The 27565-nt window shown below is 38.9% G+C and overlaps 1 protein-coding gene across 1 annotated transcript in view; it reads left to right on the top strand.

Annotated features, from left to right (window-relative positions):
• Positions 1-27565, top strand: part of CAMKMT (calmodulin-lysine N-methyltransferase) — a 245010-nt gene that overhangs the window by 210490 nt on the left and 6955 nt on the right. The window contains exons 8-9 of the mRNA XM_054168402.1: positions 14283-14357; positions 21118-21181. Of these exons, the coding sequence (XP_054024377.1) occupies positions 14283-14357; positions 21118-21181 (139 nt within the window). The remainder of the gene's footprint in view (positions 1-14282; positions 14358-21117; positions 21182-27565) is intronic.

Below are 27565 nucleotides of genomic sequence, written 5' to 3' on the forward strand. Positions count from 1 at the left end.
CAGTGTCCACTGCATAGTTACAAGATTCTTTCCATATAAAAGGTAGCCCAGGAAAGACCCTTTTCTCTAAACCTTCATCTTGTGTCCACTTTTCCACAGCACAGGGAGCAGAACTTATCAGTATGAGAGTCAGTTTGTAACTGTTCGAGACAATGAAGTCTAGAAATGGAAAACAGGCCAAAATGGGTATATCCCAAAAAGAAAGGCACAATCATCAGCCAAGAGAAATTAGGTTAGGACAACCTGCCATACATTTACTTAGATATATGCAAAATACAGTAAATGAGCACTTACCTAGTTATCTGACAACTCAAGTAAAAGTAAAGTTACTGTACTAAAAAGAACTGTACTAAAAGAGTAAAAAAGAGTAAGAGTTTAAAAAGTTACTGTACTAAAAGTAAAACTACTGTAGTAAAAGTACAGTAATGTAAGCCAAAATGGCATTTTGTCATATTATGTCATAATCAATATTTAGTAAACAGTTTACTTCAGCAGTGGATATACAATTCTATTTTATTTTTACCTTGCATTAGTAGAATAGAATAGAATAGAATAGACCAGACCAGGTTGGAAAAGACCTTTGAGATCGAGTCCTACCTATCACCCAACACCATCTGATCAACTAAACCATGCAACCAAACACCCCATCCAGTCCCCTCTTAAACACCTCCAGTGATGGTGACTCCACCACCTCCCTGGGCAGCACATTCCAATGGCCAATCTCTCTTTCTGGGAAGAACTTCTTCCTAACATCCAGCCTAAACCTCCCCTGGCACAGCTTGAGATGGTGTCCTCTCGTTCTGGTGCTGGTTGCCTGTGAGAAGAGACCAAACCCCTCCTGGCTACAACCTCCCTTCAGGGAGTTGTAGAGAGCAAGAAGGTCTCCCCTGAGCCTCCTCTTCTCCAGGCTAAGCAACCCCAGCTCCCTCAGCCTCACCTCATAGGGCTTGTTCAGAATATCTTGCTTATGTTTACTGGAAACACATACAGCAATGCCACCGACTTACTAAGAATGACTTGCTATAGTAAGGTGAATTATTAATACCTTGTATGGGTTTGACCTTTTTCTTTTGCAGTTCAAAAATTACCCATGAATCACATTGTTTACTTTATAGCTTACCATATGCCTTATCCTGATAGCAGTCTTTGTACCATTAACTGTTTAACATTCAGTAGTTGTATCATTGTATTTAAAATGTCCACCAATGATTAAATTAGCAGTAACAAATTCAAGGAATCTCTGCTCTTTTTCTTCTCTTTATTTAAATGTGGAAATCTGCTTGTAGTGGGGCTTTGGGTTGTAGAACTTTAAAAAGTTGTTTAGGTTTAGCAAAGAGGAAGGCCTGCAGTATATTCTCAAGATAATAGACTTGTGCTGTCTTACCTACCAAGGAATTTGTTCTTCCCTCAGATTCCCTGAGTTTGAGAAGAGTAAGTCTCTTGGGAACAAAATTTGTATACTCATTTCTTTGATGGGATCTATGAGTTTCAGCTGTGGACAAGTCTACCATTTTGCTAAGAGTTGCTTCAGAAAGATTACATTCCACGTAAGAGTCTAAACAAGTACATATAACATCAAGTCAATGAGACAAATGCTTGTGGCTTGATGCACTCTTTGCGTGATTAGTAATAATGTATCATATAATGTTTGTTCATTCTATAGTCAACATTAGAACCCACATCCAAACCGTAGAACCATGTGACCAAAAGTGAAAATTCCTTCTCCTGAAAGTTTAACAAATATCATCTTATCCAAGGTTTATATCTGCTACGAATTTGCAAGCTTCCAGATGGAGCTGGGAAGTCATTGTGCCCCTGTGCTCAGCACTGGTTAGGCCACACTTTGAATCCTGGGTCCAGCTCTGGGACCCTCAGTTTAGGAAAGATGTTGAGTTGCTGAAACATGTCCAGAGAAGGGCAACAAAGCTGAGGAGAGGCCTCGAGCACAAGTTCTACGAGGAGAGGCTGAGGGAGCTGGGGTTGTTTAGCCTGGAGAAGAGGAGGCTCAGGGGAGACCTTCTTGCTGTCTACAACTCCCTGAAGGGAGGTTGTAGCCAGGTGGGGGTTGGGCTCTTCTCCCAGGCAATCAGCACCAGAAATAGAGGACACAGTCTCAAGCTGTGCCAGGGGAGGTTTAGGCTGGATGTTAGGAAGAAGTTCTTCCCAGAAAGAGAGATTGGCCATTGGAATGTGCTGCCCAGGGTGGTGGTAGAGTCGCCATCACTGGAGGTGTTTAAAAGGGGAATGAATGAGGCACTTGGTGCCATAGTTTAGCTGATTAGATGGTGTTGGGTGATAGGTTGGACTTGATGATCTCAATGGTCTTTTCCTACCTGGTTAATTCTATTTGCTTCGATTCAATTTGATTTGATTCGATTCTATGTAACTTGGAAAAAAAGAAAAAAGTCTTTCTAAAGACTAAATGGTATTCAGTGGAATAGTGGATGAGGTCTCAGTGACAGAGCACTGAACTATGTCATCTTGATTCTGTTCACATATTAATTACCTCTTTCTCTGTAACTGCCATCATGGATGTTTTATCTCACTGCAGTGTTCTTCAAATATGCCAGCTTTCTAACCTTCCTGATTGTAGTAGTCATGTAACAGGTTTCATCAGCACAGGACAGCCTTAATAAAGGCTCGCTCTCTGTTTTCATTGACCAAAATTACCTCAGTGTTGATAAACCCATGGGTTTTTGAAAATGTATTTATTAAACTTGTGTTTGTCTGCAATCTTAGGGAGTCCCTTTCTTCCAGCTACATTTCCAGTCACCTCATGTAACACACTTTCATGATATCATCTATTGGCAGGGAAGAAGCTGCCAAAAGGGAAATTTCCCATTTCCTCCTGGTGTATTTTGATCACTTTACATACATGTGGGAAGAAACAATGAATGGCCTGTCCATGCCCACTGTGAATTTGTAGCTCCCTATCATTGAAAACTCAGGTGGAAACTATTCCATATGTCTGACCATATTTGCCCTGCTCCAGTTTCAATCTTCTAATTTTCAGATGAGGGTGATCTGTACTCCATTCAAAGAGCACACCCTCAGCAAGTTTGCAGATGACACCAAGCTGCATGGTGCAGTCTGTATGGTGGAAGGGAAGCCATCTAGAGGGACTTTGACAGGTTCACGAGGTGGGCTTGTGTGAACCTCATGAAGTTTGACAAGACTAAGGTCATGCACATGGGTAAGGGCAGTCTCAAGCACAAATACAGACTGAGTGACAGGCAAGGAGTGGATTGAGAGTAGCCCTGAAGAGAAGGACTTGGGGGTACTGGTGGATGAAAAACAATATGATTAAGCAATGTGCACTTGCAGCCTAGAAAGCAAATCGCATCCTGGGCTGCATCAAGAGAAGTGTGGCCAGAAGGTTGAGGGAAATGTTTTTCCCCTCTCTGCCCCATTCTTGTGAGATCCCACCTGGAGTACTGTGTTCACCTCTGTGACCCCCAACATAAGAAGGACATGGATCTGTTCCAGCAAGTCTACCTCACTGCTCATCTCTTGTAAACATGCTGAATAGAACAGGTCTCAGGGGAACCTCATTGATTAGCTCCTTCCATGTGAGAACTGACCACTTAGTACTACCTTGTTCCCTGTCTTTTGTTTGTTTAGCCAGGCCAAGACTCCTTTCCAGTGGCTGTCTACTTTTCTTAAATGTTGTTGGTGAGGGTCTTTGCTAGTAGCTTTTTGGAATCAGAATCAACATGTGTTTCCCAGATTATTATCTGAATATTGTTGACACCTTTGAAGAGCTCAAGGTTTATAAAGCAGGACTTCCTTTTGCAGAAGACACATCACAAAAGGTTGTTGTGGTGAAATTGTCTTTAATTTCTTCCTCAGTGAACACTGATGCAAGGAGTTAATTTCAACTCTCTGAAATAACGTTATCCTCTGTGAGTGCTCATTCTATCCTTAATTATCAGCTGACAGGAAGACTTAGAACAAAAGAAAGAGTATATGCATTTTTGGCCTGCTAATTACATTATTTTATTTAATTTTCCATGTTTGTCATAATTTCTTCATTTGGGTGCAACTGCAGATTTTGGAGGACTGACATTTTGTTTCTAATAACCCTCCTTACCAGCTGATTTCCACCAACTTTGAAGCCTCTCCTGTTTGTGTGTTTCACCCAGCTGTGTTGACTTTATAGAGTTGAAGTGTATTTTAAATTACACTGTAGTTTTGTCTGTCCTCTCTATGTAACTAGGTAAAAATATATAAAGAGAAAAAATTTAAAAGTTAGTGAGCTTTGTAGAGAAGTTTCTAAGTATTTGGGGAAACAGAGAGAAAAGGTAGGTGATAGCTAGAAGTGTAGCACTGCATTAATTTAAATAATTCTTACTCAAATCCTTTTATAATGGTCTCCTGAAATACATACTTTTGGTAAAAATAGTCTTCTTGTTCTCTATTAGACTGGATAAAAAAAGAGTGGTAGTGTAGGAATGACTGACATATGAGAAGGCTGTGCTGCCATTCAGCAAGACCTGAAAAGGCTGGAGAGTTGGGCAGTCCTGCACTTTGGGAGGAATAATCCCATGCGCCAGTACAGGTTAGGGGTTGACCTGCTGGAAAGCAGGTCTTGGCGAAGGAGCTGGGATTCCTGGTGGATACCACGTTAACTATGTTAAGCAGTGTATTCTGGTGACCAAGAAGGCCAGTGGTGTCCTGCAGTGCATTAAGAAAAGTCTGACCAGGAGGTTGAGGGTGGTTCTCCTTCTCCTCTACCCTAGTGAGGCCATACCTGGTCCATAATGTGTCCAGTTTTGGGTCCCTTAGATCAAGAGACACATTTTTTCCTAGTTCATGTTGTTACCATTGTGGCTTTGTCTACCCTTCCTTGTCTTTGTTGGCTCTACCTTAATAAGCAGTTGTCAAATCCCTTATGCACATTTTCAGTAGGTTCTTCTCTTCACAGGCGTTCTCAAGCTAATCTTTGCCACAATGGGAAGCTGGGACAAACTAAACTTTGACAAAATCCTGCTTACAGTGTTATTTTTGTTATTTCAAGTAATTTTCAGTTATTCAAATGTTAACCGTGGATACTAAAATGAGTGGGGTTTAGGAAAGAGGCAGAAGAGGTCTGGAGATGAGAGAACTGAAGAGCTGTGCTTACTTAACTTATCAAAGAAGTTAAGAAAAAAATTATTTTGATCTGAAACTCTCATTTGAGTAAAAAGTCTTTAATAGAAGATCTAGTTTATGAATACCTAACAAGATGTGGAAATGGAAGCTAGACAAATTCAGTCTAGAAAAAAGTGAGATTTAGCAGAGAGAATGATGATACATTAGAACATCTCTCAATGGGAAGTGGTAGTTTCTTAAGCCTTGAATGTGTTTAAATCACATAGATATCATTCCAAAACATCTGTACTGATTTCATTAGATGTATGGGCTTGATAGAGAAATGTAGAATCTAGAGCATTTATTGTGATGCCTTCTGCCCTCAGAATGTAAGCACCTGTGAATTACATCCCCTCTGCTGTTTTTAATTTGTCTTCACATTCAGTCCTTCTGGACCTGCCTGGTTCACTTATTTTCCCTTTGTTCTTCTTGTTCTCCTGATTATCCTCCCCATATTCATAGATATTTTGCATAGAGCAAGAAACTGTCTTCCCTCATAGTTTTACACAAAATGACCTTGTACAATGCTTTCATCCACTGATCCTACCAGTGTGGTTGTGCCATGTGCTGATGCTGTCTTGCCTTTTCAAATTAAGTGTTTTTTATACCATACCGATCTGAATTAGAAACTGAGATCCATCCGCTGTGTGCTATGCAAACCTTGCTAAGAGCGGTAACCAATCTACTAAATAAAGGCTGCTTTAGATTTTATTGCCAAAGAGGGAGGGTGCAAAAAGGCAAATTCACAAACACCAGTGGTGGTTTTTAATTAACAATTTTTTGATGCAAGATATTATCACTTCTTTTTTGAAAATATCCCCACTTGTGCTGAATGTTGGGTTGTGGTATAGCTACAAAATGGAGAAACTTTATTCTGCAGCAGTTGTATTTGCATGCAGGGTATTTATTATGTCCCCAAAACTGGGTAGCTTTTGCTGTGCAGCAAATGCATAAGTGTTGAGTGTTAATTTTTGAGACAAATCTCTAATATTTCCTTCTGAAATTTAGCAAAATATCACAGTATCACCAAGGTTGGAAGAGACCTCAAAGATCATCAAGTCCAACCTTTCACCACAGACCTCATGACTAGACCATGGCACCAAGTGCCACATCCAATCCCCTTTTGAACACCTCCAGGGATGGTGACTCCACCACCTCCCTGGGCAGCACAATCCAATGGCAAATGACTCTGTCAGTGAAGAACTTTCTCCTCACCTCGAGCCTAAACTTCCCCTGTCACAGCTTGAGAATATGTTGCACAAAAGAAGAGAGAAAATATATTCTCAGAATAAGAAATAAGGGAAGCGTGTAATTCATGTACATTTTTTAAAAGATTTTTTTGTCAGGAAACCTAGTCAGAATCATGGATATCTCAAGATAGGAGGAACCCATAGATTTGGTCTTTTTTCTTTCTTTTGTATGACCACATTAATGTTTCATCATTAACTCTTATACCAGGCATCGTATAAACATAGGTCAAAAAGGCAGCTTGTGTTAAAGTATCTGTAGTCTAAGACCAGAGACAGATACAGTGAGGAAGGATAACTGTACTCAACATGACAGATATGGGGGCACACAAGCAGCCTAGCTTCTTTTCAGTTTTTGTAGGGGCTAATTTAGAGGAGAGTGTCAAGGATAATGGAGGAAGTTTGTGAATGGTCATAGATAACATAGTGGAAGAAAACTGTATAAGGTGCTGCCTGCAAAGTTAAGTGGAAGGTATAGAACTGACATTAGGGATGATTAAAGAAAGGTCTTGTGCCTTGAATGAGATATAAAAAATAGGGAAGTGAACTGTTACAAAGCATATTTTAAAAGCAACTTGTGACTTCCCTGGAAGAATACAGACAAAGGTGACAAGATCCGGGTTATAGGCAAGAAAAACAATCTTTGCAGCAGCCCACTGAACAAATATTAGTAGGGCAATACTGCATTTTCCAAGAGCAGAGAGAACAATATTGTGATGTAAGATGTAAGTGATGATGACATGGTCAAGAGTTTAAGTTGAGTGGGTACGTAAGAAACTTACTAGAGATGCTGTGCAGAAAAAAATAAGCAACATTGAACTGAGCCAAGGTATGCAAATATAGAGGAAGCTAAGTCTAGATTACAGACTGGAATTAAAGGTTATGTTCAAAGAGGTCAAGTGGTAAGAGGTTGTACTACAGAGATTATGAGCTTCTCACTCCTGGAAGCTCTGGAAAATACCGAGTTGTGAGTTTGGAAACACAGTGTGAATTAGAGAAGTGGGTAGATAGTTTTAATTTTTTGTGGATGAGATAGGCCCAAAGTGAAATTCAGAGGAAGAAGAAGCTGAGATGAAACATCATGAAATTATCAGAAATGTAGGAAAGACTCAAAGATAATCTTTATAAGAGCACACTGAAAAAACAGGAAGAGACTATTTTTAAATGCCAAACAGAACACAGTGGGATTAAAAATTCTTATGAATAACAACATCTTACTGAGCTGTAGAGAGAAGAAAGGTCTGAGTGAATGAGGATGAAATGCAGATTTTGAGCCAAGATGAGAAAAATCATCAGTATACTTTGAGGAGTGTGGATAAATGATATGGAAGTTTCTGAGACCTGCAAGGAGATTGTTAAAAGGAAATGTCCATTGGCAGTTGGAAATATCACCTAATAACCGCTTAGAACTGTGAAAGAAAAGAGACAGGGACTGACGCCGAGTACCTGTGTTTGAAAATCTAACCTTGGTCCCTTCAAACCCAGGTGTATGCTGGTACAGAATGAAATAATGGATGAGAATGTGAAGCAAAGAGAAGGTAGGACAGGCAGAGGATGAAAGAAGTTGGAGAAATTAGAATACATTGAGAAAGACAGGGCAGTGATAGTAGGCAAATTAGCAAGATTACTCAGAGGAGTTGTACTGATAGATGTACATATTGCTTCTGTTGCTCAATTAAAATCTATGTTCTTGATCTTTATACAGAACTGAGGACTCTCAAAGAAAGATCAAGGTGTGAAGAAACATCCTGATGATATCTTTTGTTAATGTGTTAATGAACCAACTTGGTTAATGTCATAAAAAAAGTCATATAAACCTCCAGACAAAATCTTTCACCTGAACCTGTACACTTACCTATGATAATGGGGTTTTGAAGACTGAAGCTTAAATTAAAATATGAAAAGAAGAGGAGGGTAGATAGGGGTTCTTGGTAGCTGTTCATCTGCTAAGTGGGGCAGGTTGTTTTATCTTTACTGAAACTACTAATACATTTTGAAGCAAGTAAGGCCTTTTATTTCTTTTGTCCTTTCATCACATGAACATCTCAGAGGGCCTTGGAAATGTTTTAACAATCAGATATTTAATGTGTTTTTACTCATGTAATGTAAGTTAACTGTCTAGACACGCTAGGAAGACAAACACTGAATAACAGAACTGGAGTAATAATAGTTATGAGGAATTTTGCGTGAGAAATAAAAACCCAGTAAAATCAAGTCTTTTGTTGTAGATTGCAAAGATACTTACCAGTGTAAGAAAAAGCGTTGACATTTGTCAGGCTATCCTCTATAAATTAGAGTTACTGTACAAGGGAAGTGCAGCCTTTGCTGCCATAACTGTCCTGCAACATATTGTATTTTACTGTGGGTTATTTTATTCTTTTGAAATACAAGGGAATATTTGAGGGTATGTTGGTAATACTTAAATTCTCTGTTTTCTTAGTTGATCTTGTGGTTCTGTTATCTTTATAATTCTTTCTATCTTGATGTAATCACATTTTCTGGATTCCTTGTCATTTTGAAAGATAAATCAGAGAGGACAAAAGAAAAAATGTTTTCAAATTAGAATTAGAAATTAGCATTAACCAGCTTGTAAAAGACCTTTGAGATCATCAAGTCCAAACTATCACCCAACACCAACTAAACCATGGCACCAAGTGCCTCATCCAGTCTCAAACACCTCCAGTGATGGTGACTCCACCACCACCTCCCTGGGCAGCCCATTCCAATGGCAAATCACTTATTCTGTGAAGAATTTCTTCCTAACATCCAGCCTAAACCTCCCCTGGCACAGGTTGAGACTGTGTCCTCTTGTTCTGGTGCTGGTTGCCTGGGAGAAGAGGCCAACCCCCACCTGGCTACAACCTCCCTTCAGGTAGAGAGCAATAAGGTCTCCCCTGAGTCTCCCCTTCTCCAGGCTAAGCAACCCCAGCTCCCTCAGCCTCTCCTCACAGGGCTGTGCTCGAGACCCCTCCCCAGCTTTGTTGCCCTTCTCTGGATGCGTTCTAGCAACTCAACATCTTTCCTAAACCAAGGGGCCCAGAACTGGACGCTGTTTGTGTTCTGTGTTGTTTGGCACCTATTTTTTTTAAATGAATCCGTTGCTTTAGAATGGTGTAAGGTTGAGAGCCTAGGAAACTAAAGTATTGGTACATATTTTCACAAGACTATTTAGTAGTACATTTTTTCCCTCACCTGGAAAAGCCACCTCTACGTGGGAGAAGTTCATTCTCCATAGCTCATTCAGTCCTTGTCCTTTTTTTTTTTTTCCACAGGGAGGTGGTGGAGTCACCATCACTGGAGGTGTTTAGGAAGAGACTTGATGGGGCGCTTGGTGCCTTGGTTTAGTTGAACAGATAGTGTTGGATTATAGGTTGGACTCAATGATCTCAAAGGTCTCTTCCAACCTGGTTAATTCTATTCTATTCTATTCTATTCTATTCTATTCTATTCTATTCTATTCTATTCTATTCTTTTTACTATGACTACCATCAAGACTGCTGATATATAGTAATTATATATATATTAATAGGTTTGTGTTGTGGGTACTTCTCCTGATATCTGGTCATATTCATTTGATACAGGCCATAAAGCAGTCATTCACAGCCCCCAACAGAAGTATCTGAAGTATTTTTCCCTCATAATTCATTAATCAATGTTCTTGTAGCCAAAAAAAAAAAGACCATCCCAACCCATTTTATATTTCCAGTGGGTTACAGAACCTTTTCTGCTGAAACTGAGTTGCGAAGAGCTAAACCTGCATGAGTTTAATATGCCAGGACAAAAAATAATGTAAAAAGTGGGCTTTACAGAGCCTTAAATATATTGATTGGTGGGGTTTGTTTTGGTTTAGTTTATTTTGTGGGGTTTTTTTGGTATTTGTTTGTTGTTTGGGTTCTGTGGGGAGGGAGGGTGGGGGTTTTTTTGCCTTTATTTTCAAGAAAGAAACAAACAACCAACCAAAAAACCAAAACCATTGAAAGCGTGGCTTGGACAGAAATAGAGAGTATTTTACCTGCATTTTTCAAATTTACAAACTAATGTCAGCTTTCAGTACTGTAACATCTTCCCTCAAAAGAAAGACAAAACAATATTATAGCTTTAAACTTCTTGCTGGAAGAAAAGTGACTTTAGGAAAAAAAGTGCTTTATGTCCACCAATTTAGCATGACTGGAAAGGGAACAAGAGCAGAATGTTAACAAGGCTTGCCTTTTTGTCATATTGGCACTCAACACGATCTTGCCACTTTAAAAGCCTTCTTGGAGCACGGCATTTTAAATTTATGTCTAGTTTTCTTAAAGAAAAATTCAAAAAGACTGAGCTCTTCAGTTTTCTGTTCCTAACCCTCTTTGGGTTTCCTAGCAGTGCTTTTCTTTAAATAGAAAGGGAATCAGCCCATACTGCGTGGTGCCATCGGTCTGACCGGTAGAGTCCAAGAGTCACATCCTCAGTAATCCCTGAAACAATTGTTACTCCTCACCCCCTTACTATATATAGATAATTAAATTTAGTTACAGATAGACACATCTTTACCTTTCTCAATGTTGTTTTGCAGTTATCAGCAGATTTTTTTTCTGTACTCAGCACTCATGGATTGTATTACAAGAATCCATATGGCTGGTTAATGGTATTTTTATACATCCTGACTCTGATTCACTACTTTAATTAGCACTAGAATTCAAAATAGCTGATTCTGATTCAGAATCAGGTTGATTCTGACATCAGTGCTAATGCTAACTGTGAGCAGAATTATTTCTGATTCCCTGGTATTTGGGGGCCTGTCTTATTTGCAAGTGAAAGTGCAGATGTTTGATTGCTGCTCATTCAAATTTGTGGAAGCATTAAACAGATATGGTAGCCCAGAGTTAGCTACCAAAACAGTTTGGGAGGTTACAGCTGGTACTGATCTTCATGTAGCTGTGCCTCCCTTACTAGCCATAGTTGCACTTGGCTAAAGATAGCATGGAGATAGATAGATAGATAGATAGATAGATAGGTAGGTAGGTAGGTAGATAGATAGATGTATATATATGTGTGTGTGTGTATATATATATATTTATACCCACCAGCGTACATACATTCTGAATGAGATCAGAATGATTACTCTTGGTATTTGTTTTGCAGAAATTAGTCTGCATGGTTATTTACACACAAAAATAAAGATTTTCCTGTCCCTTTAAAATCTTGTGTGAAAATTTATTATTGCTTTTGCATAACTATCATATCTTCAAGAGTGCGACTATACAGTACTGGAGACCAAGATCAGCCCTGGTGCTACCCCAGGAAAATGAAAGAAGACTGGCTTATGGCTGGATGTGGGGCCCTTAGCTCAGGAATTCTAACAGCACACAAGCCAGTCATGTTGCTGCTCATGCTCCTGACAACTTGTCAGTTCCATATTTTGCTCACCGCTATGATTTCTGAGCTTTTACCAACCCACACATCTCCTTTGTGCCCACAGTAGGTTTGCACAGAAAATGCTGTATTTTGGATGCTCAGCCAGAAACTGACATGAGAGAGGTGTGGGGTTTTGGCAGGAGGAGGTACCTGTACTACCTTTAAAACTGCATGTGTGAAGTATAGTAAATATATGGGTTAAAAAAAATCATAATTCAAATCCCTTTAGTGGTACCGATCAGATCTCTGTTTCTGTAGCAATGAGAACCAAAGGTGGCCTTTTAAGGCTCACAGTTCATCTACCAATTCCAGTTCTGCTTCAAGATTCTTAAAGTATTAGAGTGCACGCTTTAAACCCACAAAACTTACCTTTACCTAATTTTCACCATTCTAACCTAAGTTTCCAGGGAAACAGGGTTGAAAAAGCTGCTGGTAGCCAGCAGGCAGCCAGCAGCTGAGAGTGAGAACTCTGCTTTGTCACTTTCCACTACTGGATGCCTGCTGTGTGCCAGTGTGCAAAGCTACCTTGGGCTCTAAAATCTGGATTACTTTCAATTTGAGGAGGAAAAATTAAATTAATCTACTCTTTTCTCTCTTTAGATTGTCACAGTACATTCCAGGAGGGGAAGTCAGCTAATGAGTCCTGATCTGTTCGGTTATGCTGAGTGTGGTAGTTTTAGGCTGTGCCTAGAAAATTTTCCACAGATCTTGAACAGAAAGTAGTAGAATGTAAATAAATCACTATGAAAAGGAAAATAATGATAAGGTCTAAATAATCCCATTGAACAGATAACAAACATAAAAGCTAGTTGTGTATACTAACTTTCTCTTTTCGGCTTCCTCACTCTGGCAGATACTAGCTCTGAGTTCTGCTGGCTTTGCTGACCTTGAACGCATTCTTGCTGTGGCTAAGTAACTAACAGCAACTCTCTTCTCTCTCCTTTACTGTGTGCAGAGGGGTAGAGAAGGGAGCAGAGAGTGGGGAAGCTATTACTAGCCCCCTGGTTTGTCCAGGGGAGTTCTTGTGGTGTTTATAAATTGTAAACACAGGTAAATATTGTATATTTTGTACATATTCATCTCATGTCATATTTAGATTGTAGATTTGCTTGTAAATACAGCTTCATTTGCTTCCACTGGGGTGGTCTGGCAATTCTATGTTGGGGGATGTGGTGGGGGTGGAATTTTCAACCCACCACACTGAGCCCCATATAATCAAAGCTTTCCCAATGAACTGGACCTCTCCTTTCATAACTTCTGTGGTTTAAAAGCGTTCTCTCTGAAATGTTGTTTCTGTGCACACACTTATTGTGGAACCTTAATTCTTTCCAGCTCTCTAACTATCTGTCTGCGTATTTGACAGCCTTTTTTAATACTGTATAGTCAATGTATAACATTTTCTTTGTTGTCCTGTATACTTAGGGAGCGTTTCTGAATGAGCACATTACAACTGGTCCTCAGTTAAATATTAGGAGTCGGGTGTGAATGGAGATGGCTTGTAACCAGAAGTAGATTATAGCTGCAGTAAGACTAAAGGGTCTGTTTGGTCAAGACTCATACAAAACGGAGATAAGCATGCACAACCTGACGAGATCAGATTAGACCCTTCCCCCACAAGTGCTTTCCCCATAAATATTTATCTACATTCTATTATAAATAACCAGGAAATGAAAAAGAAGGATAGGTTCTTTTCTTAAAAATAGCCTAGAAATAGAAATGCAGCTTCAAGTCTTCGGGGTAATGATATTTTAAGTGCACAGTAAATTCCAATACTAGTTGCTGGGTTTTTAAATGGGAATAAAGTACTGAAATTCTTCGTGGCAGCTACATGAATCAGCAGCATTTATAATCAAAAGAGAACTTGGTACATATGTGCATTTTTGTGTGCTGTTGGTACCTCAGGATTAAATAACTTGCCACCTATGAGAGAATAGCTGTTGACAGAGTCAGTGCTGCTGTATTTTCATGCTTGCCTGATGCAACATCACTGGCACTGAAGTTAAGCTTGGCATTTTTTTCACCCTGCTCCTACTCCCTCCAGCCCAAGTGAATGCTCACCTCATCAATGAGAAACACAACTGATTTGCCTGATGGATATAACAGAGATCCATGAATTCACATCTATTCTGCAAATTTCAGTTCCATTTAGATTGTCAATACTTGGACTCCACTATCTTATACGGTGGTGTTAAGGTGTAAAAATCTGAAGCCATGCACGCGCCACTAATTCAGAAATACAGTGATCCACTCATCAGAGCCTGTGTGAATTGCATTGCTGTTATAAGAAAAAATAGCTCTTCAACTTTGGTATTTTAAACCTCTAAAATGTACAGAATAATGCTTTCTCATTCATCTTCGAAAGTAACAAATGTATACTTTTAAAAACACTTCCGTGCAGGAATAATAGTAATACCTCAGAAATCTCAAGATGAAAACATGTAAGTCCTCTTTCAGTTTTTTCCTCTTTTTGTTTTCCTTCTTTTTTTTTAATATTTTTTTCCCTTTCTCTAGCATTTTACGATGGGATAATGAGACAGATGTCTCTCAACTGGAAGGACATTTTGACATTGTTATGTGTGCTGACTGGTAAGTACATAAAAATCATAAAACTCATGTTAGAAAAATAGCTTTGCTGCAGTAATTGTACTGTGCTGCTTGCTGATGGCTAAGCAAAGTCAACAAATGAAGCACAAAGCCACCTTAACCTCAACAAATTAATATTCATCTCCATGTGACAGTTATAAGGTAGTCTTCTATCACACAGTAACTTCTACCACATTATTTCCCAAAGATTGATTTTGAGAAGCATTTCCATTTTCTGGAATTGCCTCTGTTTCATGCTTGACGTATCAGTAAATGGACGACTTAGGCAAATTGCAAATAATTATGGCTCAGTGAGGAACAGTCTGGAGAAAAGGGAGTTTATCAACACAAACAGCTCGCTTAGCTTACTTCTTAGGAAAGATCTGACTATTGATATAAGGGGATATATTTTTTTGCTCCTCTGAAAATCTTTCAGAGGAAAAAATATTTTCAAACCTCTTCCCCCCCCCCCCATTCTGTTTCTCTAATCAATTTGACAGCGATATTTGTAGACGTAAGCTTTCTATTATTTACACAGGCACATGTTAATTTCAGCAGAATTCTTAGTAAAAAGATGAGTACAGTACTTAATTTATGAAAAGGTAGGTACATGTTACAATATGACATTGTTTAATAATTTATGCAAATAGATTAGATTATTGAGGCAACCCTTTTCTGATACTGGATTTGCAGAATCGTGCCGTGCTATATTTGCCGCATGCATTTTTAACTATTTATGGTTTGTAAATGGAGATCTGCAAATGGAGACCTGCAAATTTCATTTAGAATAGTACACAGTTTTAAATTAATCTGTCTTTCCTTCATGGATATATGACCCTTTAAATGTCCAAAACAGAAAAAGCTGTTCATGTTTTGTTGCACATAACTATTGTCAGAGAACAAATTCTGAAAACAGGGACTCCTAAGACAGCTCAGTTCAGCAGATTTCTGTACCTTACTAAGAAATAGTTAAAGGAAAAAGGCGAAGAGAAGTACAAAGCTGTCATCTTTTAAAACAGCGTTTGTTTTAAGTTCCGATAAAATATTCCTCTAATGCTTTTTTCTTTGATAATTTGCTATTTCACAAACACTTCTTATTTCAGAAAAGTTCCTGGGATTGTAATGCAGTGGAGAAAATGTGTTTAGTTTGGGTTTTTTTTCCCTTTTTCTAATACCTCTTTGTTGACAGAGTGCAATAGTGCTTCTTTTCTTGTAGCATTTAATTTCAGAAAAGTTCTTTGTTCCCAAAAAGGACAGAGAAGGGTTTCTAACTAATCGCTGATAATGTGCCTCAGAGATGCATCATCTGATTAAAATAAGGAGCTAAACAACACCATATGATTTCAGCAAGTAATTTAGTAAATGCCTTCCTCACCAAATATTAGAATGGATCTCCAGGTTTCATTGCACAGATGAAGTTAATGCTGGACAGGATTAGATCAGATTAAGTATGAAAGTCAGATCAGAGTGCTGGCGGACATGAGCAGGAGGGCAGCAGTCTTCTCGGAGGCTTAGACAAGGCTCACATATGGATGTTCTCCAGATTATGTGGGTGAAGCAAGGTCTTGCCAAGAGATTTAGAGTTAAATTTGTTCTTCACACAAATATCAAAACAACCTGGCTGTGCCATCTCTTGTGTTCTTGATACTCACACCATGTCATCCTATTTGTGCTGGGAGGACAGCAGAGTAAGACTTAAGTTATGTTTTCCAGTAATATTCTTGCCTAATACTTCTCCCAGTCTGTTTGGAAATAGCGTAGTTTCTTTAGGAAACAAAAAATCAAACATGACAGGTAAAATACATAATGCATTTGCAATCCCTGCATTTTGTACATTATTTTGAAGCACTTAAGATGCAGGTAAGTGTATAAATATTTATAGATTTCTAAAAAATAAATAGAAATGTGCAGATCAGTTCCAGCCATGTGTTCTTATTCACAAATTGTCTCTGTCCTTGCAAGCACCCATATATATAGTTTAATAAGTATGAAAATCCCTTTGTTGTTTGTTTCTCTTAGAAATCATTATTTTAGTTATGGACACTAGCTGTTTTGGCAAATGAAAAGGCTGACAAAAAGAACTGTTCCATGCTTTATCCAACTCAAATTTTCATGTTCATGTGTTTCTCTTTTGAGATACAGAACAGGCGTTAGAACTGTTAGTAGGATTTTTGCTCTCTGAATCTTTTGGACAGCCATTGAAAGGAAAAGAAAAAACAAACCTTTTCTTGTAGCTCCTCGACTGGAACCTGAAGTATGCCATGATAAAAACAGATAGAATACATTGCATTTAGTTTAGTACAATCATATACTTCATTGTCAGTCAATAAATCTGAGATTAGAACAGAGAACTAGAAAGCAAAAACTCTGAGTTCAAATATTAGGTGCATAGATAAATTTTTATCTATTTCCTGTGAGGATGATATAGTCTGATTCTCTGAATAGCTAACCAGTGGTACTGCTTGATCCCATTTATATTAAAACAAGCTCTATTCATAAGCATATTCCAAATCCACATGGAGGTTCAAGTAAAAATGTACATGATTACAACAAGCTGCGATATGTTTATATTCATATATTTACTGTCAGACTTTCATAGACCTTGTGTGCAGGAGTGGAAAATAAGTTATTTCCCAGTACAGACAGTCTATTAGTTAACAGCTAAATTTAGTAGCTCAACTAGATTATAAAATAAATAAAAGGCAAACTCTGAAAGCTAGTCATTATTTAAACACTCAGAATTTTGACAATAAAAATAGTTTCATGGTTCAGCAGTTATGAAATAACCTGTAAAATGTCAACTATGAGATAAAAATAAGGAAAAAAAAATCTTGGTGAGTCCACACCTGGGAGAAGGATACAGTGAAAAAAAAAGTACTGAAATAATGGAATCTTTAAAGCATATCCACCCACATCATATTTTTAAGGGGGAATTTTAGGGCCAGGTGAGGCCTGTCAGAACTTTAGACTTTGAGTTGAGCTACACTTGTGGCTATAAAGTCATGCTAGTCCTGGAATGGTAAGAGTGAGTATGAATAGAGAGGGGAAAATAGCAGGTGCCAAATCCAAACCTCATGAGAACTGCAAATTTCTGGTTATTTAAGAAGCATGTATCCCTTTTTTTATTAAAAACAAACAAACATGTGCTGAGATTTTTTTCATCCAAGGAGAGAGTCAAGGCCAGCATGACTGAACCAACAGAAAAATCTTTCTCTTTTTCATTCTTGTGAAACAGGTTTTCACAAATAATTGTAATGTAGAGACAATATAAGGTCTGGATTCCTCATATCATTCTGTGAATTTAAAATATCTCACTTTACTGACTTTGCCTACAGTCTTGAGGTTTGGCACATGCATATCTATTTGCACAGCAGAGGCCAGGAAGGATATCCCCCATTACTTTCACTGCTGAGATTTTTACTGAAGTCCTGGGGAGCTGTGGCTTTGCCAGGAATGTAGAACAGAGATGAAAGTGTTCTTTAAACATCTTTAAATATATCCATTTAGTTTCTGTTAGTGTATGTCATTTAATATAAGGAAAGCTTTTTAGGAATTCAGTAAGATCTCTGTCCTGCTTCAGTTAAAATTTATTGGGCTTTTTTAAGCCTGATTTCTTGCACACACTTGCAAGTGAGTTGGAATCTGACAGCACGGAAGTAAGGGGTTTTTCAGCTGATGTCAGCCGTGTAGTTGTAGGCAAACAAAAAGATAAATGGCCCTTGGTATTATGAATATAGTCATGTCTGAAGTACACTTGTAAACTAACCTCTTTTACCAATTCCAAAGTATGAAAAAAATAAATAAATTCACATTATAGCCTACAAAATGCATGCCCCCTGTTGCAAGGCACAAGACAAAAGGATATCACCGTGAAGCAAACTGAGAATGTATTTTGGGTTTTCTTTTTGTTTCCTTGTGACATGCTATTACGTCCATGTAGTTTTGTTATAAACTTCTGTTTGTTTGTTTGCTTGTCTCTACTTCTGTGATCTGAAACTTCCTTAGTGGCCTGAGAAAACCTTGCTATTCCTGTCCTGAGCTGCTGCTTTCACAGCATCATTACTGCATAAACATGAGCCCTTAGCACCAAAGTAGTGGTGAGCTAAGCCAAATTTGAATTCAGGTGTGAGAACTGGGTGCAAATGGCTTAAAACAAGACATTCTTTAATTTCACTGAGGTGTTGTGAATTTTAAAGGATTCTCTTGGGTACATTTGCACTATGCTGTGATAATATTTAGTGAGACAAACTCTACTGTTAAGAGAAATAGCATGACTAAATCTCCTTGCATGGGCCAAATCCTGTGCTGGCCCTGTCTGCAGTGCAAATTATCTAATGACTTCTTCCAGTGCAGGGAGGATAGAGGTGTTCCCTGGAATCATTGCATTGCATTGACTTTGCTTCCAGCCTTCCCTGCTCCTGAGTATATGGCTTACTAAGCAACAGACTGGAAATCACAGTACTGGAGTGTATTTCTGAGACAGGCATTTTGGAAGGCAGGACTCTGGAGTCATTCCAAACTCACCTGGGCAACAATCTGTGCACCTTCTCTGACAGGGTGGTGGGACACTAGTCCCAGAGGTCCCTTCCAACCCTTACTCTGTGATTCTTTGACAGCTTGAGAGCAAAGGCAGGGCAACTGTTCTAGGTTAACTGGGTTTCCTAATATAAGGCTAAGAATCTTCTTCCCCTACCACCAAAATATCAGCTGGGGTTGGACAGAAAAGGTGTCAGTGAAGTTGTGTGATCTAGCAGATCATGTGACCATTTTAAGTGCTCAGATACTTGTTTCTGATGAACAGAGGCCTGTGCTTCTTTCATTGTAAAGGAATAAGACTTACAGCAGCAGTTGTGCCGCTATCTTATGCAGGTCCATGGGAAACGAATTTTAGCACCGATAAGCTGCCCCAAAATTGTGTTTCCACTACACTGCTTTCAAAAATAAAAGTACTGCAAGTGCATTTTTAATTTGGAATGCACTTCTGTCTGCATATGAGCTCAGCAACTCTTAGGTGTGTGCAGGCTTGTGATGTTTCCTGTTGAACGAAGTTATTTTTAGCGATTTTTTTGGAAGGTGACTTCTGCACTGTATTCTGCCTCTTCTGTAGTTGGCCCAAGTTCCTGATGTTTCAATGAGTTAAATTTAAATGAGCATTTTTCCAGTAAGGTTCTTCCAGTAACGTTAATTAAGGCTGAGGGTCAGCCCTCATGCCAATTGCTAAAGTTACATTTTCCTATGGGCAGGCTGTCAGAGAAATTGCTAGCTGGTACTTTAATATCTTGAGAAGAAATTCAGAAGGTCGTATTTCTACACTGAAATGTTCTTTGAAGAAATTCAAGGATACCCAGTCTACCATATTTTCTCAACAGTGTGAGGTCCTGGCAGGTTCTGCTGCAGAAATTTGATCCCTGACAAGTTTTCTGATAGGCTTTTGTTTTTTCATGAGCAGCAAAAATGCACAGCACTTACACAACTGCTTGATGCTGTGGTATATAACACTGTATTCTTGGTAGCAATGCAGTGTTTTTATCTAAGTATCTGCACATATTCTGTTCTTGGTGACTGGCATCTGGTTGGCAGACTGCTTTTTTCTCTTCCGTATTTTCATATCTTCTTATTTTCACGCATTCTTTATCCTCTTGTAGAAATTTCTAAACTGGAAAAAACAACAGCAAAACAAATCACCACTATATCTCCTCAGAAAGAGAAAGGACATTAAAGCAAAAAAATCACACTAGACAAAATGCCATGTAGTGTGGAACTGGAGCTTGATCCAGGCTTGTGTGCAGTTTTGTTACAGAGAAAACATAAAAAAATAATGAAGAAAAATCCCATTATTTGTGGCCTGCTTGATGGAGTTTCTTATCTGAATCACCAATATAAATGCAGCTCATGTTAGTAAGGAGTGAAAGGCATCAGTTGCTATCTGATGGTTGTTCACTAACCACTGTAAATACACTCACATCCACAGTGACTGCATGTCCACAAATATCTAGTCAGGAGTGATTGGCACCCTGGTTGCCACTATTAGTATATACATTAAGGTACTGAGGGGCATGAAGAATGAATTATCCCCACAAATCACGAGGTAATCACACCAAAATAGGGCTGAGCATGTTGGCAACATTGCATGGGAAAATTGACTCTGCTGCTATCCTTGCAGGACCCATGCTGGAGATGAAGGATTTCACTCTTGAGAGAAGACAACTCTGTATGGTCTGAGTCATTCTATTTTCACAGTGTTTGAGGGAGAGAGGAGGTGGGGGCTTGTAAGTCTTTATAGGGATAGATAGATAGATAGATAGATAGATAGATAGATAGATAGATCAAATATGCATAAGTAATAATGAATTAGTGCCACAACTATGAAGGTAAAAGAAAAGCAAACAAACAAAACACTAACAGCCTTAACAATATTGCCTGAAATACAATAGGAAACAGTTAAAAAGACTCCACACACACCCCTTCTATAGAGAAACATGTCTAATGATCCTTATTTCTGATATGGTTGTCTTTTAATAGCTAGCATATGTGATTTGTGAATTTCAGCTGTCTAATCCTACTGGTATTTTAGCTTTGGTTTATTTGGGTTTATGTGTTTTCTAATATTTAAAAATAACTGAACTGGACAGAAATGTAGACCACAGCTTCTCTTTTACAGCGTTGTGTAAACATACGTAATTAGCCTTGTGCTTATCTGCATTAGTATCATTAGAATTGAAAACCCATTTTAATCTGGATTCTGCTCTCTTCTCAATGTCAGCCTGTTTCTGGACCGGTACAGAGCTAGCCTTGTTGATGCAATAAAGAGATTACTCCAGCCCAGTGTAAGTATGTTTCTATTTTCTCCTGAACACTGGATTCAGAATAATTAGTCTGTGCACAATGATTGAGAGAGTAATGGAATGGCAGGATTAATGTCATGTAATACTTTAATACTTATTATGTCCAACTTCAATTGAGTCTTCTAATCTATCAGATTCTTTCCTAATCATAAACTAGGAAACTTCTTATTCTTGGCCTTCTGATAAGGAACACAGTGGGTAGTAAAATAAATGAAACTGCTTCAAAGATAGCATGAGATTATTTTTATCAAAGCGTTTCTCAAGTATTTTCCTTTGATAATAATGTCTTCATATTAAAGTAAAAGTACGATATTGAAAGTTTTTATGTTGGCTTCTGTCATATGTAATCCCTTCAATTGTAACCTTTGTCACTGTGTGTTTATTTATTATAGAAGATTTTTTCTTTTCTTTTCTCATCTGTTTATATAAAGTGAACAAAACCCTTACAAATATATTGTAGCCTAAAACGCTTTTTTTCCAGTAAGCCAGCCCTGTGTTTACATTTTATACCTTAGAACATAATGAAATCAAGCTCTTCATAAAATGCTTGTGTGTTCTGTGTGTCACTGACGAATATTTTACCTATCCAAATCTATTAGGCTGTTAAATCAGACACCAACAGACAAGCAAAGGTAGCATGTGCATATACTTATACCCAACAAATGATCTTGACTCTTAAAAAAATACATTTAAAAGAAGATCATCAAAAAGACAATATTAAAAAAAAAAAAAAAAGTGAAATAATTGCTATAAACAGGAATTTGAAACAAAAAATGACCTTCCATGCTTAACACACAGTAGGGCCTTCCAGTAAGGCAAACTTTCCATTAAAAAAAGGAACTCATGTTAGCAATACCTTCTCCAAACTTTATTTGAAAATTACATTGTAGTCTTTGTGTCAGAGATTTTCCCTGCAAAAGGAATTGAAGACCAAAGCGTGCAAAGGCTTACAAATCCAAGTCATTTTAGTCATGTAAGTAATCCCATTCTTTGCTAAGAGTGATCAGGTTTCTATTCTTGGTTCGATCATAGACTTTCCTGAGTGACCTGAGGCAAATTACTTAAGACCGAATTATTTTAATGAGCTCTGGGGCAGGACTGCCAGGAAGACAGGAGAAACACAGCCACCCCACAGGAAAGGTTACCCAGATATTCCTGCTAGTGGCAGCAAGGGGAGATGAAACAGCTCCTGCTCAGAATGATACACTCTGACTGTCATGATGTACCATCATTTGTCACGGTGCAATAATTTTTGAGGCCAAAGGTGATCTGGAACACAAAGCCTATCTCAGTTTAAAGAAAAAAAAAAACAAGAGAGAGAGAAAGAAAATAACTTTTTTTCAGCCCAGATCATGTCCATAGTGTGGCCAGCAGGAGCAGGGAGGTCATTCTGCCCCTGTACTCTGCATTGGTTAGGCCACATCTTGAGTACTGTGTCCAGTTCTGGGCCCCTCAGTTTAGGAAAGATGTTGAGTTGCTGAAACATGTCCAGAGAAGGGCAACAAAGCTGAGGAGAGGCCTCGAGCACAAGTTCTATGAGGAGAGGCTGAGGGAGCTGGGGTTGTTTAGCCTGGAGAAGAGGAGGTTCAGAGGAGACCTTCTTGCAGTCTACAACTCCCTGAAGGGAGGTTGTAGCGAGGAGGGGGTTGGTCTCTTCTCCCAAGCAACCAGCACCAGAACAAGAGGACACAGTCTCAAACCGCTCCAGGGGAAGTTTAGGCTGGAGGTGAGGAGAAAGTTCTTCCCCAGAAAGAGTTGTTAGCCATTGGAATGTGCTGCCCAGGGAGGTGGTGGAGTCACTGTTCCTGGAGGTGTTCAAGAGGGGATTGGACATGGCACTTTGTGCCATGGTTAATTAGTCACAACGTCTTGGGTGACAGGTTGGACTTGATGATCTCAAAGGTCTTTTCCAACCTTATTGATTCTATGATTCTATGTCCACACCTTCAGGTAGCTCCATAGGCCACTGTACTTGTTCCATAAATGAATACTGCTGGAGGAGAAAAGTATGGGTGTCAGCGACGGAGAACAGAGTCAATACAAACAACCAATATGATCTAGTATTGTCCTTTCATCAGGGGAACTTCTACAGCTTATGTAGACTCAGAGAGCATCCTTGGCATAGCTTCATTGGTTCCCCACGAGTGACCACACATCGTACTGTTATAGATTATTGGTCAAACTACTAATAACACGCGAGGTTGTTGATGCACGTGTGCATCCTGTTATTCCAAGACAACTCTCTCTGTTTATAGTCACCATTACCCTGCCCTAGTTACAGTGCTGCAGGCACAGCACTGCTCTGCCAAACTACTAGCTACTCTGCACCTATGCTAAGCATGGCCTACCACCATGTCAGGCCCTAAGCTTATACTGCCAGATTGCTCACACTGCTTAGTGCTACCATTGCCACATATGGGTATGTTTTCATGGTTTGAAAGACCTTAATTAAAGCATCCACTCATTGAAGATCCCAAGAGAAGATGCAATCACAAGTAGTTATTCTTTTTACTGTTCTTTTTAGCTTGTATAAATCTAAGTATGCTATCTGGGGAAACTTGACTAAATAGCAACATACTTGGGCTTTTGAAAGAAAAATAAATGAATAGTGAATTCATTTGCCAGTGACAATAGTTAAGAATAGTTTATGGCCATTAGTTTATGCCCAGTCTAAGGCATAAACTCCTTTAAGTTCACTCTTCTATATTGTCTCAATTTTAGAAGTCACATTTCCTTATTGATAATCCTTTGCCAAATTGATAGAGGAACGGTCTAGATGAAGGACATCTTTCAAATGTAACTGGGATGCAACTAGGATAGAAGAGTTCATGGAAAATACTAGTCAGCACAAACAAAAGGAAAAGTGGAGAAAATAGAAAATACCAGATATCCTTAACAAAGCTGTCTTAAAGAAGAAATTCAGTACAGGTAATATATTCTTACCGTTAGTTTAAAAATAGATCAATTTGTCTCCTCTTCCATTAAGGATGTTATTTGTGACTATTAGAAACCTTATGGCACAGAATGATGGGTTCTAGGTAACTTTTTGTTTTCCTGGAAACAGGGCCCTGGTGATTTCAGTCATCTGATGCATAGTATGGCCCCATGGCAATTGTATGGACAGAGGAAGAAAGGACCAGAAATTCACACAGGCAGAAATGAACAGGTCACAGAGTTACTGTGGGCTGAAATTTCTATTTGAATTTGTTACAAAGGCAAATGTCACTTGTAAACCAATTCCAAGAATTAGGCACTGAAATTCTACATCAAACAAGTTTACCTTGAATGGTTATATTTTATTCTTCTTATAAGCAAGCTACTTGATTTGCCAACATTAATTTTAGTTTTTCCTATCATTAAAAGGTCCTTTCAATTCCAGTCGCAGAATAAACACTTGCTTATTTGCATATTTCCCTAACTAAGAACATTTTTTGTGGAGGTTTTGATTTTTCTGTGTTCTATCAATTCAAAATCCCAATGAAGCCAATGGGATGCTAATGAAGCATGGTTAACACTAGGAAATAACACTGCATTTAATAATTATTGATGAGTAAACTTAGTCATCGTTCTGTCCAAAATGTAAACATCTGTCCCATTAGCTTACTGCAGCATTGTAGTGACACTTCAAACTATTGTAACTGACATTTTCCTCTGTGCTTTGTTCACAAGTGTTTTCATAGCCGAGGAAAGGCCACTGTGAACTTCAAGCTTCATCCTAAACTGGGAAGCACTTTTGAAGTATAATTAGAAGAGAATAGAATTAACCAGGTTAGAAAAGACCTTCAAGATCACTGAGTCCAACCTATCACCCAACACCATCTAATCAACTAAACCATGGCACCAAGTGCCTCATCCAGTTTCTTCTTAAACACCTCCAGTGCTGGTGATTCCACCACCTCCCTGGGCAGCACATTCCAATGGCCAATCTCTCTTTCAGTGAAGAACAATTGAACAATCTGGGGTTGTCCATCACATGTGGATCCAAGCCACTGGTCTAATTTTTTTATTGCACAACAAACAAGATATGAAGAACATTTTAGAATTAGAAATGTGAATGCAGCCCACACAGGTAGGAGAATCACAGAGATCAGACAATTAATATGAAAGTGTTTTAAACACAGGTTATGACTGACCAGAACTGACCACAGTACCTCCACAGTACCTGCCAGGGTTTTTTATTAATTTATTATTAATTTTTCAGTCTGGTTTTAAAATATATTTTATACCATAGAATCATAGAATCAACCAGGTTGGAAAAGACCTCGGAGATCATCAAGCCCAACCTATTACCCAACTGGTGCTGGTTGCCTGGGAGAAGAGACCAACCCCCCACCTGGCTACAACCTCCCTTCAGGTAGTTGTAGACAGCAAGATGGTCTCCCCTTAGCCTCCTCTTCTCCAGGCTAAGCAACCCCAGCTCCCTCAGCCTCTCCTTATAGATTTTGTGCTCCAGACCTCTCATCAGCCTTGTTGCCCTTCTCTGGACATGTCTGAAGTAGTCTACAGGGAACGAGGCAGAGTGACCACAAGGACTGATGAGACTAAACAGAAATCTGTAAGGTGGTGCTGTTGCTTCCTCATCTAAGCTGCTGGATCAGTGACCATTGTAGGGTGTGCAGCCTCCAGCAGTCTCCATTCAGGAGGTTTAGCCATTTGTGAAGTCACTGTGTGAATCATGTGATCAGTAAGCCCTGGGTGGGGGATATGTTCTCTGTTACAGTGACCTGTCTGTGAAGTTGCCTATAAAATGAGGGACTCTAAAGGAGTCTCATCCTTCTCCTCACCCTTAGGAAGCATCTCTGCAGAACATTCTGGGGAGCATGGGTGGCAGTAGGGGGAGGATGATCCTCAGCTGAAGGCTCCCTTTGCTGTCTACTTCTCTCTGGTGACATTAAAGCACACCAGCGATGTGAGGGAGCTGACTGTGAATTTCATCCTGGGTTGAGCCTGTATTCAGTCCTAGCATTTACAGAAGCAATCCCAGTGCCTTCAGTGGGAGTTACACCCCTTTGCGCCTCACATTTAGCCACAGAATTAAAGTTGTAGCTTAAAGTTCCCATGAGAAAGATGAGCATGAAAGTATTTCCCTGTCTCACAGAGGCATCATGAGAATAAATACAGTGCTGTAGTGCTAATGACTGTAATCTTTTTTAAGTGCACGAGTACCATAAATACTGAGATAGAGTTTTTGCGGCTGCCTCGCTGTGTGTTTTCTCAGCGTATGTGTGCATGAGCAGTAACACGCCGGTTAGTTCCCTGTCCTCCTCACTAAGTATCTGTGCCAGCATTGTAACTTGCCAGAGTTTGTAATTCTCTCTTCTGATCACTTTGTGTCCTGTGGTATACCAGACTGTATTCTGTCAGGCCAAATATCCTTCTACATCACCTAATAATTTCATAATTTCTTTAGATCCCTAAAAATATTTTTTGTCTCTTCAGACGACTACAGCACCATAAAAAATAGTCTTTACTCTTGTTAATATAGAAGTTAAATACAGGAACTCACAGGAAACTCTGTGGCTCTCCTCAGTGTGCTGTGCTGTTGGCTGGTATTAACCTTTGTTTACAGCTCTCCATCCAGTTTTCCTTCCATGTGACAGAACACAGGATTCAGTCGATTAGAATTAATTTTGCAAATGTGGTTTCAAGAGATGCTATATCAAGCAGGTTAGGAGGTTTGGCTAATATTTTTCACAGAGACTTTATAAAATCTATCAGTTCAAGGTACAGTCATTTTTGTTTTCTTAAATACAGAAGGTTAAACAAAAATAATAGCTCATTAACCATAATGTATTGCCTGGACCTCATCAATGACCTGATACCATCCTCTAGATTTACTATGGAAGAGCATTAAGTCCCGTCTGAAATGCAATTCAGCAATTTAAGGTAAAATTTGGCTGCTCTACTCAGGCAGTTTAAAATGTCTTTTAAAAATTAATGATTGGCCTCCCATTTTGCCTTGTTTACACTGTTGTAATTCCACTGACAGCAAGTGGGAGGTACTCTTCTATGTGTGAAAGTGAAGGAAGAAAATCATTATTTACAGTCTGCGTGGTCTTGAGCTAACAAACAGATTTTGTGTTGACTGTATGTTTTGTGTGCTTTATCTGTGGTTTATTTTGGTAATTTGTAGCCACCATTATTAAATGAAAGGGAGCAGATGTATGGCAGTTGGCAGTTTTCTAAAGAAAATATTTAGTTATTGCTTCCTATTTTGCATTTGTTTAATCACAGAAATCTTGCACATTTTGAACAATTACTTGTATTACACTGTTTTCAGTATTATACCCAGAGCACAATCGACTTTTCCATCTCCAGTGTAGTGAAAGCTTCCTCAGGTGTGAGTTATGTCTGGTTCCCTTCCAG

Source organism: Dryobates pubescens, chromosome 16 (genome assembly GCF_014839835.1).
Source record: "Dryobates pubescens isolate bDryPub1 chromosome 16, bDryPub1.pri, whole genome shotgun sequence".
Taxonomy (NCBI): domain Eukaryota; kingdom Metazoa; phylum Chordata; class Aves; order Piciformes; family Picidae; genus Dryobates; species Dryobates pubescens.